The 14965-nt window shown below is 45.8% G+C and overlaps 1 protein-coding gene across 1 annotated transcript in view; it reads right to left on the bottom strand.

Moving 5' to 3' along the window:
- The window catches only part of LOC115079628 (dedicator of cytokinesis protein 2-like), a 991955-nt gene that overhangs the window by 873423 nt on the left and 103567 nt on the right, over window positions 1–14965 (bottom strand). The window contains 1 exon segment of the mRNA XM_029583335.1: window positions 14360–14415. Coding sequence (XP_029439195.1) covers window positions 14360–14415 — 56 coding nt within the window.

Raw genomic sequence — 14965 nt, forward strand, 5'->3', positions numbered from 1 at the left:
GTGATATAAGTGTTGGAGTAATGTGATTGTGTTTCTTAGTTCCTGTGAGTATTCTGGCGGCTGTATTTTGAAGGATTTGGAGTAGTCGGATGGTGGTGAGAGGTAAGTTGAATAGCAGGGAGTTTCAGTAGTCCAGGTTGGAGAAGATGAGTAGTTGAAGGACTGTTCTGAAGTCGTTGGGGGAAAGGAAAGGTTTTAGACGTGTGTTATCCTGACAAGGGGAAGGGGAGGTAAAGTCAATGGAGAATAGGAGTAGGGATACAAAAGGGGGGGAGGTATGTGGTGGATGTCCTGCTATCCCTACTCCACTACTGGAGCAAAGGCAAAGAGCTAGGCAAAGACAGAGGAAACCTAGGAATCCGGAACAGTCCTACAACTCCAAGGTTCCCCAGTGCTGAGGCAGGGGGACAGGAAGGTGGGAGAAACCAAGCCCAAAGGCCCTGGGTTCTTAGAAATCCGGTAGGGAGGTGAGGCAGCTCTCCGGAGCCGCGGCCCCCTGACGCCGGGGAGGCGGGCCCACGCGGCCATTTAAATTTGGGCGCTCTGCTGTGGCCAGCCCCTTTTGGGTGCGCTGACCACCGACCGACCCGCCGACCACGGACCTTGTGCCGACCACCGATGGACCTACACGACTGCCAGCGCCGAAAAAACTGTACCGGGGCCTCCCTGCTCCTCCGCCGGAAGTGAAGGAGAAGAAGCCCGGAAGGAGAGAGGAGCACGCCAGCGCAAATAAACTGAAAAAGTGAGAAGTGAAGCAAAAAACTAGAAAAAAAGGAACACCTGGAAATTCAAGGGAAAAAACCACCAACCCGACCCTCAAAGAAGAAAAAAAGGAAAAAGTAAGACTTGCCAATGCTCTGTGCTGCCCCTCCACCCTTCCTGCGCCCCCAAGCCACTCTCTGGTCTCCGGAGCCGCATCCCCCTGATGCCGGGGAGGCGGGCCTACGCGGCCATTTAAATTTGGGCGCTCTGCTGCGGCGCCGTGCTGCAGGCCCCTTTGTGCGCCCCTTCGTGCAGCAACTAAGTGCTTCATCCCACACAGCTAGCACTTTCTCGCCTCTAGAAGCCTCATCCAGTCTTCATCAACTCACCTTCAATTTCAATACTTTCTGGGCTTCAACCATGCTCTTTTACCCTATCCCTACCATAAAAAACCTCTACAATAACCGCAAAAAACGCGCCGACCCTACATTCCTCCAGCATAAGCGTTTGATACCAATAATGACCTCCCCATTCACTCAATTCCTTGGGCTTTCCTTATTTTCATTAACACTCTTGAATGCCCAATCCATTTAAAAAAAACCTCATATAGTCAATGACTATCTCCTGGACTCACAACCGGACATCTGCGCCATCACCGAAACCTGGTTGAAACTCACAGACTTAGCTCTAATCAATCAACCACCCCTTCATCTCTAAGTTATCTATTCAATATCTAGACAGAAAAAAAGAGGGGGGGGTCTTTGCTTAGCTGCAAAAAAAGAGTTAAGACTATCCCTACAGAACACTATACACACCTCCCGTCTTGAATTTGCGCTTTTCAGCTCTAAACAACTCCAAATCTGTTTACTTTACACTCCACCCGGCCTCCTAGACTCTGATCCGTCTCCGCTCATTGAACTCATTGCCAAACATATAAAAAATGACACCCAGCAGTCATCATGGGAGACTTTAACCTCCACATCGACGTGACCCCCCTCTCCTCCAACTGCGAAATGTTACCATCCTCCTTCAAGGCCATGGGCTTCTCACAAATCGTTAAGAGTCCCACGCACAAAGCTGGGCACACGCTGGAAGAAGGAAGATGTGATTAATGAAGAGTTTAGCTAACTCAGTAACAGAGGGTAATCCTGGTAATGCTACAAAGTGTGCCATTTTAGAGAAACGTTTGACCGTGACCCATATGGTGTTATTGCCGCTGGATGATGACAGGTCCACTACGAAATTGGTAGTGATATGGGTCCAAGTTTCATCTGGTGATGGTAGAGGTTGTAATAAACCCCAAGGTCGCCTGGGTGGTGGCTTTTGCTTGGCACAGACAGTGCAGGAACCCACGTATGCTTGCACGTCTTTCTTCATGGTTGGCCACCAATAGTATCTTTGCAACATTGCTAAGGTACAACTCTGTCCAGGATGGCCTGCCAGATAGGAATCATGTGCCCATTTCAACAGTCTTTTTCTTAAACCTCTGGCCACCACCGTCTTCCCAGCAGGTACTGTGTGGGTGGCTATGAGAACCACTCTTGCGAGATCGATGATATGATGGGGTTCATCTCGCATGTCCTGTGGTGAAAAGGAGCGTGATAGGGCATCAGCCCGGGTGTTCGTCTCTCCTGGATGGTATTTCAGAAGGAAATCGAACCTGTTGAAAAACAGGGACCATCTTGCCTGACAGTGGATGAGTCATTGACCATGTCGAAGGTACTCTAGATTCTTGTGATCGGTGTACACTACTATTTGGTGTTGTGCGCCTTCTAGCCAGGGACACCACTCTTCAAAAGCCAGTTTGATCGCGAGAAGCTCCTTGTCTCCTATCCCATAGTTTCTCTCAGCAGGCGAGAATCGCCTAGAAAAGAAGGAGCAAGGATGGAGCACATTGTATTCGCTGTACTGACTTAGAAGCGCCCCCACACCAATGTCGGATGCGTCAACCTCCACAATGAAAGGACGGTGTGGGTCAGGGTGGTGGAGACACTGCTTCTTTTGAAAAGCCTCCTTGAGCATCATGAAGGCTGAGATGGCTTCAGGAAACCAATTGGCAGGGTTGGCTCCCTTCTTGGTCATAGCAGTTAGAGGGACTGTCAATGATGAGTAGTTTTTAATAAAAGATCAGTAGTAATTGGTGAATCCTAAGAAGCGATGCAATGCCTTCAGGCCTGTGGGTTGAGGCCAGTCCCAGATACTCTCAAGTTTCTTGGGGTCCATTTGAAAACCTTTCTTCGAAACGATATATCCCAGGAAGGGTACAGCTTCTTTGTGAAATTCGCACTTCTTAACATCCTCCTGATGACTTTGCAGATCCTGAGAAAAGATCAGTATATCATTGAGATATACTACTATGCATTGATACAGTAAGTCCCGTAAGATGTTGTTCATCATATTTTGAAAGATTGCAGGTGCGTTATGTAAACCGAAGGGCATGGCGAGGTATGCATTGGCCTGCGCGGTCAATGAAACTTCTCCAGGAAGTGGTTCTCCATGGATGGATGACAATAGCAGAGGCTTAGCTATTGGTGTGGTAGGAATCCTCAGATGTTTGACCAAGCGCTTCAGAATAAAATTACCTCCGGCACCGGAGTCAATGAGAGCGAGAGTCTGAAATTCAAGACCTCCGCAGAGCAGAGATACAGGTAAAGATAATGGAGGAGTAGGATAGGTGAGGCCCAGGAGAAGTCCGCCCGCAGATCCTAGGCCCATCAGTTTCCCGGACAAATGGGGTAGATTTGGACTGCATGACCCGATTGGCCACAGTACATGCACAACCCCATGCACTTGCGATAACGTCTCTCCTTAGAGGTCAAGTGGCTTCGGCCTAGTTGCATTGGCTCTTCCTCCTCTAGGGGTGCAGACGGTAAGCTGGAAGTAATAGGCACAGGTTTAGGATGGTTAGCCCCCACTGTAGATTTTCATGGACTCTTAGCCTGTTGAGTACGATCGCAGATACGGCGGTCAATTCTCGCTGCTAGTTCCATCAGGGACTCAAGGGAATCAGGCAAATCACGAGCCACTAATTCGTCCTTTATGTGAGAGTTCAGACCCTCCATGAATATAGCATGTAAGCATCCAGTGTCCCAATGCAGTTCAGATGCTAGAGTCTTAAATCCAATAACAAAGTCTGTAAATGGCTTGTTACCTTGCTGAAGGTTGAGCAAGGCGGATCCAGTGATGGTCTGGTGAGCCGGGTCATCAAACACAGACAAAAAGTTGTAGAAATCCTGGTAAGTCATTCAGGATAGGATCTTCATATTCCTATAGTGATTAAGCCCAGGCCAAAGCTCGTCCTTCAAGGAACGACAGGATGTAGGTGGTCTTTGAAGCCTCAGTGGGAAAGAGGGTAGGCTGTATTGAAAAATGCATGCTGCATTGATTGATGAACCCTCTGCACATCTTGGCTTCATCCGAGAAGCGGGTAGGTATACATAAAGGCACAATGGTCTTAAGGGTTACCAATGGCGACAGCAATTCCTTCACAGGAGGAGCTGAAGAGTTCAGCTGAGTGTGTAACTGATTGAAGGCAGTTAGGTTCTCCAAAGAATTTTGTTGTTCTATAATTCGCTGGGCTAGGCCAGGGATGGCCTGCAGGGCTGCGAGCTGAGCTGACTCCATGGAGTTAGCAATCTTTTGTGTTTGAGGCATTGTGGACCCTTGGTCGCAGTGGAGTTGACTCCGCCCATGGGGAGGAGCCCCATGGGGAACCACTGCGATAGGCTGACACAGATAGCAGACACAGAATGGATAGAGTCTTTATTGTATTGCTGTAAATAGATGGTGAAGCAGGAAGGTAAGGCAATGATCCACGAAGTGTCAATACGCTCAACAGGTTCAGAAGTATTGTCTCACCCAGATGTTCACGATAGGCAAGAGCCCGCAGTGTGGGTAACGCCGCGGCTGGTGGGTGGAGTTGGAGTGCTGGATCGTAGAGGTACTCACAGAGTGAAGGCGTCTTCCTGATGGTAGAATGGTGGGACTGAAGGTCCGTGGTGCAGGATATGAAGTAGATAGGCCCTTGAGAAGCGAGTCCCCAATGGTCCAATATCCTGGAAATGAATAGAGAGAAAAAGACCCTCGAAGAGCGGTTGTCTTGGTTAGTGAGGACCCCGAAGGGAATTTGGAAGCGAGAGACCCCCGAGGAGTGGGTGTCTAAAGCTTCTGCTGGAGCGAGGCCTTTAGCGTGAAAGTGGCATCTAAGTGTACACCACAACGAAATTTGCGTTTGGCTGGAAAGGGGTTTCTCACTATTCCCTCTATCTCGACGGCCAGACTTACCTCCGTCAGGGAAAGGGCTGTCTCATTGGCAGGCCCAGGTCTTTGGAATGCATTACCTACTGAATTAAGACTTCAGAGTAATATGAAAGAGTTTAAGAAAGCATTGAAGACCTGGCTATGCGCACAAGCATTTCAAGTGGAAGCCAGCTAGAAATTTATCATGTTATTTTATTAATTATGTTTAACTTTTTACTTTATTTTAAATTTTTAAGATGTTATTTTATTTTATTTTATTAGTTATGCATAAAGTTTAGTTCTTAATTAGATTTTTAATGTGTATTTAGCTTTAAGTTAGAGTTAGGATTTTATGATTGTTTTATGATTGTTTTCTGTGTTTTTATGAATTATTGTATGTTATGTTGAATTTATTGTAACGAAACATTGTAAACCGGTGTGAAGGTTCATACCAACATCAGTCTAGAAAAACCAGGAAATAAATAAATAAATAAACAGCTTAGACAGGCAGAGTAGCGAAGCGAAGGCTTTGCTAACTCAAATTGGTAGCGGAAGCGGAGGCTAAATATACCCAGAGGTACTGACGTCATGCGGTGGGGCTGCCCCCGAGGTACTGGAGGTACTGACATCATGCGGTGGGGCCGCCCCCGAGGTTCCCGCCATGACGTGTATTTGAGCGCCGGAGATGTGCGCGTTCGCGCCCTAGGAAGCCACGGGAATGAGCATGGTGGATGGGGACGCCCATGCTGGTCTGGAAACTCCGAGGCCCTCGGCACACAGCACCGAAGACAGCCATCTTGCCCAAAGAGAGAGAAAGGGGAGAACAAGAGGTAAGGCAGAGTGGTCGCAGCCATCTGCAACCGACGGATGCAACAGACACAGTCCTAATCAACAGCATCTGCATCTGTGAGAGACACCTCCCTTCTGTTCTAGACCTTAGCAAATAGGCCCGTTAAACTCTGCAACAATAATTTGGGAATGTGCAAACAGGAAGTAATTATGTAAGCAGTGGAGTGTATGCAAGCTGTAATTATGTGGGGGATTAGATGTAAGGGACAGTTCTGTGTGCCTGCACATGTGTAAGTTAAATTAAAGGTTCATAAATGGCCAGATCCAGAAGTCTTAATTCAGTAGTCCAAGTGCCTGTAACTAAAAACTCACCTGAGCTAAAAAATTCTAACTTATCCCTATCAATTAAAAAGCAGAATAAAAATACAAACAAAAAACAAACTTTGAAATGTTTGTATGCTAATGCCAGAAGTCTAAGAAGTAAGATGGGAGAATTAGAATGTATAGCAGTAAATGATGACATAGACTTAATTGGCATCTCAGAGACATGGTGGAAAGAGGATAACCAATGGGACAGTGCTATACCGGGGTACAAATTATATCGCAATGACAGAGAGGAGCAGTCGGGAGGAGGTGTGGCGCTTTATGTCCGGGATGGCATAGAGTCCAACAGGATAAACATCCTGCATGAGACTAAACACAAAATTGAATCTTTATGGGTAGAAATCCCTTGTGTGTCAGGGAAGACTACAGTGATAGGGGTATACTACCGTCCACCTGGTCAAGATGGTGAGATGGACAGTGAAATGCTAAGAGAAATTAGGGAAGCTAACCAAATTGGTAGTGCAGTAATAATGGGAGACTTCAATTACCCCAATATAGACTGGGTAAATGTATCATCGGGTCACGCTAGAGAGATAACATTCCTGGATGGAATAAATGATAGCTTTATGGAGCAATTGGTTCAGGAACCGACGAGAGAGGGAGCAATTTTAGATCTAATTCTCAGTGGAGCACAGGACTTGGTGAGAGAGGTAACAGTGGTGGGGCCGCTTGGCAATAGTGATCATAATATGATCAAATTTGATTTAATGACTGGAAAAGGAACAGTGTGCAAATCCAAGGCTCTCGTGCTAAACTTTCAAAAGGGAAACTTTGATAAAATGAGAAAAATTGTTAGAAAAAAACTGAAAGGAGCAGCTACAAAAGTAAAAAATGTCCAAGAGGCGTGGTCATTGTTAAAAAATACCATTCTAGAAGCACAGTCCAGATGTATTCCACACATTAAGAAAGGTGGAAAGAAGGCAAAACGATTACCGGCATGGTTAAAAGGGGAGGTGAAAGAAGCTATTTTAGCCAAAAGATCTTCATTCAAAAATTGGAAGAAGGATCCAACAGAAGAAAATAGGATAAAGCATAAACATTGGCGAGTTAAATGTAAGACATTGATAAGACAGGCTAAGAGAGAATTTGAAAAGAAGTTGGCTGTAGAGGCAAAAACTCACAGTAAAAACTTTTTAAAATATATCCGAAGCAGAAAGCCTGTGAGGGAGTCAGTTGGACCGTTAGATGATCGAGGGGTTAAAGGGGCACTTAGAGAAGATAAGGCCATCGCGGAAAGATTAAATGATTTCTTTGCTTCGGTGTTTACTGAAGAGGATGTTGGGGAGGTACCCGTAATGGAGAAGGTTTTCATGGGTAATGATTCAGATGGACTGAATCAAATCACGGTGAACCTAGAAGATGTGGTAGGCCTGATTGACAAAATGAAGAGTAGTAAATCACCTGGACCGGATGGTGTACACCCCAGAGTTCTGAAGGAACTAAAAAATGAAATTTCAGACCTATTAGTAAAAATTTGTAACTTATCATTAAAATCATCCATTGTACCTGAAGATTGGAGGATAGCAAATGTAACCCCAATATTTAAAAAGGGCTCCAGGGGCGATCCGGGAAACTACAGACCGGTTAGCCTGACTTCAGTGCCAGGAAAAATAGTGGAAAGTGTTCTAAACATCAAAATCACAGAACATATAGAAAGACATGGTTTAATGGAATAAAGTCAGCATGGCTTTACCCAGGGCAAGTCTTGCCTCACAAATCTGCTTCACTTTTTTGAAGGAGTTAATAAACATGTGGATAAAGGTGAACCGGTAGATATAGTATACTTGGATTTTCAGAAGGCGTTTGACAAAGTTCCTCATGAGAGGCTTCTAGGAAAAGTAAAAAGTCATGGGATAGGTGGCGATGTCCTTTCGTGGATTGCAAACTGGCTAAAAGACAGGAAACAGAGAGTAGGATTGAATGGGCAATTTTCTCAGTGGAAGGGAGTGGACAGTGGAGTGCCTCAGGGATCTGTATTGGGACCCTTACTGTTCAATATATTTATAAATGATCTGGAAAGAAATACGACGAGTGAGATAATCAAATTTGCAGATGACACAAAATTGTTCAGAGTAGTTAAATCACAAGCAGATTGTGATAAATTGCAGGAAGACCTTGTGAGACTGGAAAATTGGGCATCCAAATGGCAGATGAAATTTAATGTGGATAAGTGCAAGGTGATGCATATAGGGAAAAATAACCCATGCTATAATTACACAATGTTGGGTTCCATATTAGGTGCTACAACCCAAGAAAGAGATCTAGGTGTCATAGTGGATAACACATTGAAATCGTCGGTGCAGTGTGCTGCGGCAGTCAAAAAAGCAAACAGAATGTTGGGAATTATTAGAAAAGGAATGATGAATAAAACGGAAAATGTCATAATGCCTCTGTATCGCTCCATGGTGAGACCGCACCTTGAATACTGTGTACAATTCTGGTCGCCGCATCTCAAAAAAGATATAATTGCGATGGAGAAGGTACAGAGAAGGGCTACCAAAATGATAAGGGGAATGGAACAACTCCCCTATGAGGAAAGACTAAAGAGGTTAGGACTTTTCAGCTTGGAGAAGAGACGACTGAGGGGGGATATGATAGAGGTGTTTAAAATCATGAGAGGTCTAGAACGGGTAGATGTGAATCGGTTATTTACTCTTTCGGATAGTAGAAAGACTAGGGGGCACTCCATGAAGTTAGCATGGGGCACATTTAAAACTAATCGGAGAAAGTTCTTTTTTACTCAAAGCACAATTAAACTCTGGAATTTGTTGCCAGAGAATGTGGTTCGTGCAGTTAGTATAGCTGTGTTTAAAAAAGGATTGGATAAGTTCTTGGAGGAGAAGTCCATTACCTGCTATTAAGTTCACTTAGAGAATAGCCACTGCCATTAGCAATGGTTACATGGAATAGACTTAGTTTTTGGGTACTTGCCAGGTTCTTATGGCCTGGATTGGCCACTGTTGGAAACAGGATGCTGGGCTTGATGGACCCTTGGTCTGACCCAGTATGGCATTTTCTTATGTTCTTATGTTCTTAATCAGTTTTTCTAGATATAATTCTGTTTGAATGTGGCTCTGAGTTCATCAATAATCATATAAAAGCAAAATAATTCCATATCAAAGGGTGTCCCCATTTATGAAGTTGAGGAAGTCCTAGACTCATACTGGACAGTAGGGGTGTGCATTCAGATTGACCGCATTAGTAAAACGCAACTCATATTTTTTTTTTACTTAAAAAATTGATTCAACATAAACGATCGGATTTCCCACATATCGAACATAGATATGTTCGATATGTGGGAAATCACGATTGTTGAGCCAAAATAAAAATATAAACCCCCTCACCCTCCTTAATCCCCCCCCCGACTTACCACAACTCCCTGGTGATGGAGCGAGGAGTGAGGACGCCATTTCTGCAATCCTTGGCGAGAAGCATGTGACGTCGGCGGCACGTCGAGTGACGCCGGCGTCACGTGATTCCCGGCTCGTTCGCGCCGGACGGCTCGTTCGGCCCAAAAAGAACTTTTGGCCAGCTTGAGGGGCCCCCCCAAGCTGGCCAAAAGTTCTTTTTGGGCCGAACGAGCCGTCCGGCGCGAACTCGCCGGGAATCACGTGACGTCGCGTCTGAGTGACGCGGCGCCACGTGATTCTCGGCTCGTTCGCGCCGGACGGCTCGTTCGGCCCAAAAAGAACTTTTGGCCAGCTTGGGGGGGTCAGGAGGCCCCCCCAAGCTGGCCGAAAGTTCTTTTTGGGCCGAACGAGCCGTCCGGCGCGAACGAGCCGGGAATCACCTGACGCCGCGTCACTCGACGTGCCACCGACGTCACATGCTTCTCGCCAAGGATTGCAGAAATGACGTCCTCACTCCTCGCTCGATCACCAGGGAGTTGTGGTAAGTCTGGGGGGGGGATTAAGGAGGGTGAGGGGGTTTAAATTTTTTTTTTGCACATATGTACATATACCCAACTCATTGGATTTTTTTTATGTCCATATTGGCCGCAAGTGGGACCCCCTTTCGGACATAAAAAATATGAACATAAAATTTTGCTCTGCACATCCCTACTGGACAGGTAAAAGGATCAAGTATCTTCTCTTCTGGAAGGGATATGGCCCAGAGGAGAATTCGTGGGAGCCAGCTTCCAATATCTTGGATTGCAACCTATTAAGGGACTTCCATGTACATCACCCGAAGAAACCCCACGCTTCAGGGAGGGGGCTTAAGGGGGGGGTTTATGTTGCATTTGGTGGTCTGAAGGCTCCTCCCACAAACCACCACACTCAACCATTAGGCTGGATCCCGGCTGCCACCCTCTGATGCCGTCAGGATGCTCTCCCTCCCTATTTGGTGGGACGCTGCTCCTCAGCGCAGTAGAACGTTGTCAACGGTATTCATAGCAGAACCCTGCAAACGCTCGCCCTAGGCCCCCTAATGTGCATGCACAGGCCACTGAAGCAGCTCCTCCTCACCTCGGCAACAGGTCTCCTACAGATAATGTAGTGTGAGTTGCCTCAGTGTTCCCTGCCTGCGTTCCTGTCTTCAGTTCCTGGTCTACGTTCCTATCTTCAGTTCCAGTGTCTTGTTCCTCAGTTCTTGTGGTCTTAATTTCTTCTGTCAGCTCCTGTGGTCAGTCTTCAGTTCCTTAATTCTTCAGTATGCCTTGCCTCCTGTGTTGCTCCTCATCTTCCTGTCCTGTCTATCCGTCCTGGCTTTCCTTGGACGGATAGCCGGTATTGACCTTGGCTTGCTTCCTGGACCTCCCTTGAACACCGCCTGCCACTGACCACAGCCTGACTACTAGACATTCCTTGAACGGCATCAGCCTTGACCCAAGCTTGTCTTCAACTTCGCCTGCACATTCCAGCCTCTTCTATGGATCTTCTGATCATCAGCAGAGGCCCCCTCGTAAGAGTTGCCGGCACTGGCACCCAATGGCTCAAAACGAGGGGAATGTGGGCTGTTATAGGTGAAGCTCCAGTTGGGCCTCTGCCTCATCCAGCTCCGCCAGTCGATGGTGGAGACCTGAAGGGCTCCACCCTATAGGTTGCATCAACTCCTCCTCGATCCAAGGATCCATGACCAGAACAGCACGATATTTCATTTATTTTTAATGCAGCTTGTTGCATCTAGGCCTGTTGGAAATTAGATGGATGTGTGTACGACTCATATATGCTAGAGATGTGAATCGTGTGATCGATCGTCTTAACGATCGATTTCGGTTGGGAGGGGGAGGGAATCGGATCGTTGCCGTTTGGGTTTTTTAAATATCGTGAAAATCGTGTAAATCGAAAACCGGCACACTAAAACATCCCTAAAACCCACCCCGACCCTTTAAAATAAATCCCCCACTCTCCCGAACCCCCCCAAAATGCCTTAAATTACCTGGGGTCCAGAGGAAGGGTCCCGGTGTGATCTTTTACTCTCGGACCTCCGGTGCTTGTAGAAATGGCGCTGGCGCTACCTTTGCCTTGATATATGACAGGTCAAAGGTAGCGCCGGCGCCATTTTGTTTTTGTCCCCCTAGGTCAGGAGCATAGGAGATCGCTCCCGGACCCCCGCTGGACCCCCAGGGACATTTGGCCAGCTTGGGGGGGCCTCCTGACCCCCACAAGACTTGCCAAAAGTCCAGCGGGGGTCCGGGAACGACTTCCTGCATGCAAATCGTTTTTCCGTACGGAAAATGGCGCCGGCCGTAGACAACACAATTCGACTGCAGGAGGTTCGGGAGGGTGGGGGATTTATTTTAAAGGGTCGGGGTGGGTTTTAGGGTTGTTTTAGTGTGCCGGTTTTCCCGCCCTCCCCCTTCCCCCGATTTACGATTTTTTGACGATAAATCGAGGGAATTGTTATTGTATCGCGGCTCTAACGATTTTTGATGATTTAAAATATATCGGACGATATTTTAAATCGTCAAAAAACAATTCACATCCCTAATATACGCACATATCTGTACTTCCAGTTTTACAAGGATATACATATAGATTTTAATCATGTTAATTTGATGCTTTTTCCCCCTGCAGGTCGGCTTTTATATGCAAAAGTCAGGGTATTTTCTAACATGCATACGGCAATGAAATAACCAGTTTTACCAATTTGTATACCAGTTCTCTCAGTCTATCTGCAGCTCATGAATATCCTCCTGGCTTGTTAGCCTTAAGTCCCCCCATTGCAACCCTGTCATTTTTTCACTTTTACAATGTTTACAATCACACCTGATATTAAGCAGAAGTAAATACATGCAATAAAAACGTACACTTGTCATTTTGGCAGGATTTAAAATAGCAACTTAGGTGTGTACATGTTGGCCCCTACCTGGAATGCCCCAGCCCACTCCTTTTCTGTATGACAATTGTACTCATGGTCTCTGATAGGGATGTGAATCGTTTTTTGACGATTTAAAATATCGTCCGATATATTTTAAATCGTCAAAAATCGTTAGGGCCACGATACAATACCAATTCCCCCGATTTATCGTTAAAAAATCGTAAATCGGGGGAAGGGGGAGGGCAGGAAAACCGGCACACTAAAACCCCCTAAAACCCACCCCCGACCCTTTAAATTAAATCGCCCACCCTCCCGAACCCCCCCCCCCCAAATGCTTTAAGTTACCTGGGGATCCAGCGGTGGTCCAGAACGGCGGCGGTCCGGAACGGCCCCCTCAATTGAATCCTTTTGTCTTCAGCCGGTGCCGATTCGCGGCAAGAAATCGCTTCCTGAACCCCGCTGGACTCCCAGAAACTTTTGACCAGCTTGGGGGGCCTCCCGACCCCCACAAGACTTACCAAAAGTCCAGCGGGGGTCCGGAACAACCTCCTGCGTCGAATCGTTTTTGTCTATGGCCGCCGCCATTTTGCGGCGGCCATTTTGCAAAATGGCGCCGGCTGAAGACTAAAGGATTCAATTGAGGGGGCCGTTCCGGACCGCCGCCGTTCTGGACCACCAGGTAATTTAAAGCATTTGTGGGGGGTTCGGGAGGGTGGGGGATTTAATTTAAAGGGTCGGGGGTGGGTTTTAGGGGGTTGGCTCACGATTTTAACGATTTTTCACGATATTTTTAAAACCCAAACGGCAACAATACGATTCCCTCCCCCTCTCAGCCAAAATCGATCGTTAAGTCGATCGAGGACACGATTCACATCTCTAGTCTCTGATGTACATGCATATGTTGCCATTTTAAAAATAGCATATACTCGCATGTGTGCTATTTTACATGGACATGGGCTCTATTTTGTGTGCGCATCTTTTGAAAATCTACCTCCAAGTGAGGAGAACTGCAGCTAGCACAGTAGCCTAAACTCCAGGGGTAAGGCAGTAGGAAGAGTGGCATCAATACACCAAGGCACAGAGCGCAGAGTGAGGCAGAAAAAAGAGTGGCATCTACATGATTCTGCAGATGGGATGCTTCAATCCATATCAGCAGATTAAAATCTCCCACCAATAAGACCTCCTGTCATTGCTATTCTACGTATGTCATTATCTCTTTAGCTCTTTTGCTGATGCTGAAGGTCTGTACATTACTCAGGTGTGCTCCCTTTCTAAGATGACCAATAGCAATTCCTTCTTTCCCGTATACCCTCCATTTCAGTTTCTTTGATACTATTTTTGAAAGTGTTACCTCACCCCCTTTCTGCCTTTCTGATCGTTCCTGAACAGATGACAGTCTGTTACAGCCATCTCCCAGTTGTGGTCTTTTAACCAGACCTCTGTGATAGCAATACTTACATTCACTTCAACCATCAGTGCTTGCAAGTCTGGGATTTTATTAGCTATACTAAGCAGCTATACTAAGCAATCCATTCTAAGGGGATATAATATTTACATTATGGTAAGTACCCAAACTTCCATCATTAAACTTCCCATAACAGAACAGGCTTCCCTCTTCTGTTTTTTTTTTACTTTTTACATTTTCTACTCCCGGGTCAAGCTCAACCCAATACTGAATAGGGGCTGGGAGTTGGTAAATGGGCTCGCACAACTGGCAGAAGACCAGTGGCCTTGCCCTGGGATATGATCACGGATCCACCATTGAGCCTGCACCATCTAAATCCTACCATCTGCTGGAGGTAGAAAATACTGGATTCCTGCTGCTAGCACCACTTCCTAAGTAGTGCCTGTGATGTCCCAGAGCAACACAGTGTTGTCTGCCTCCATCTGCTGGTAGGGGGAAATAACTCACTTGTCAAGAGCTGAACTGGTGTAGCAGGACAAGATGGAATTAATGAATATGTGTAAATAAATTGCAGAATACCTTGTCTTTTCAATGATGACTTCCTTGATGTGGATAAAGGATTTAGGAAATATTCCCTGTCAGAAACAAAAATATTTTCTGAGTTATTGAAAAGACACACTCCATGAAGAGATGAACTAAAAACATTAAGTAATGAGCCTTACTTCTACTTAACCGCATTCATCAGTTATCTGTCTTTTGTCTGGACGTTCGTAATGTCATTCATCTTTACATAGTCAAAACTAGAAAATTCTACTCTTGATCAAAATCTAAAAATGAAGAGAGCCAAATAACAAAATCTAAAAATGAAGAGAGCCAAAAAACTAAAGACAATCAGATCCTGCCTCTTGTCTTTCAAAAAACAAAAAAATTAAATTAAACTAAAAAAATTAAACTACATAAAAGGGATTTCAGCGAGCCTGTGGATCCCTTCTGACTGACCAATTCAGTGGATGCTGGATCTCTCAATCATTAACTCCAAAGTCTCTTTTTTTTTAAATATTTCTAGTGCTTAAAGGGACAAAATTTCAATCCAATAAACCCCATATGAAACTATATAGAACCGGAACTTGTACACTGCAGGATCGTATTTACTGTTTTTTATTTATTTTGTTTTGTACCATTCAC

Source organism: Rhinatrema bivittatum, chromosome 18 (genome assembly GCF_901001135.1).
Source record: "Rhinatrema bivittatum chromosome 18, aRhiBiv1.1, whole genome shotgun sequence".
NCBI classification, from domain to species: Eukaryota; Metazoa; Chordata; class Amphibia; order Gymnophiona; family Rhinatrematidae; genus Rhinatrema; species Rhinatrema bivittatum.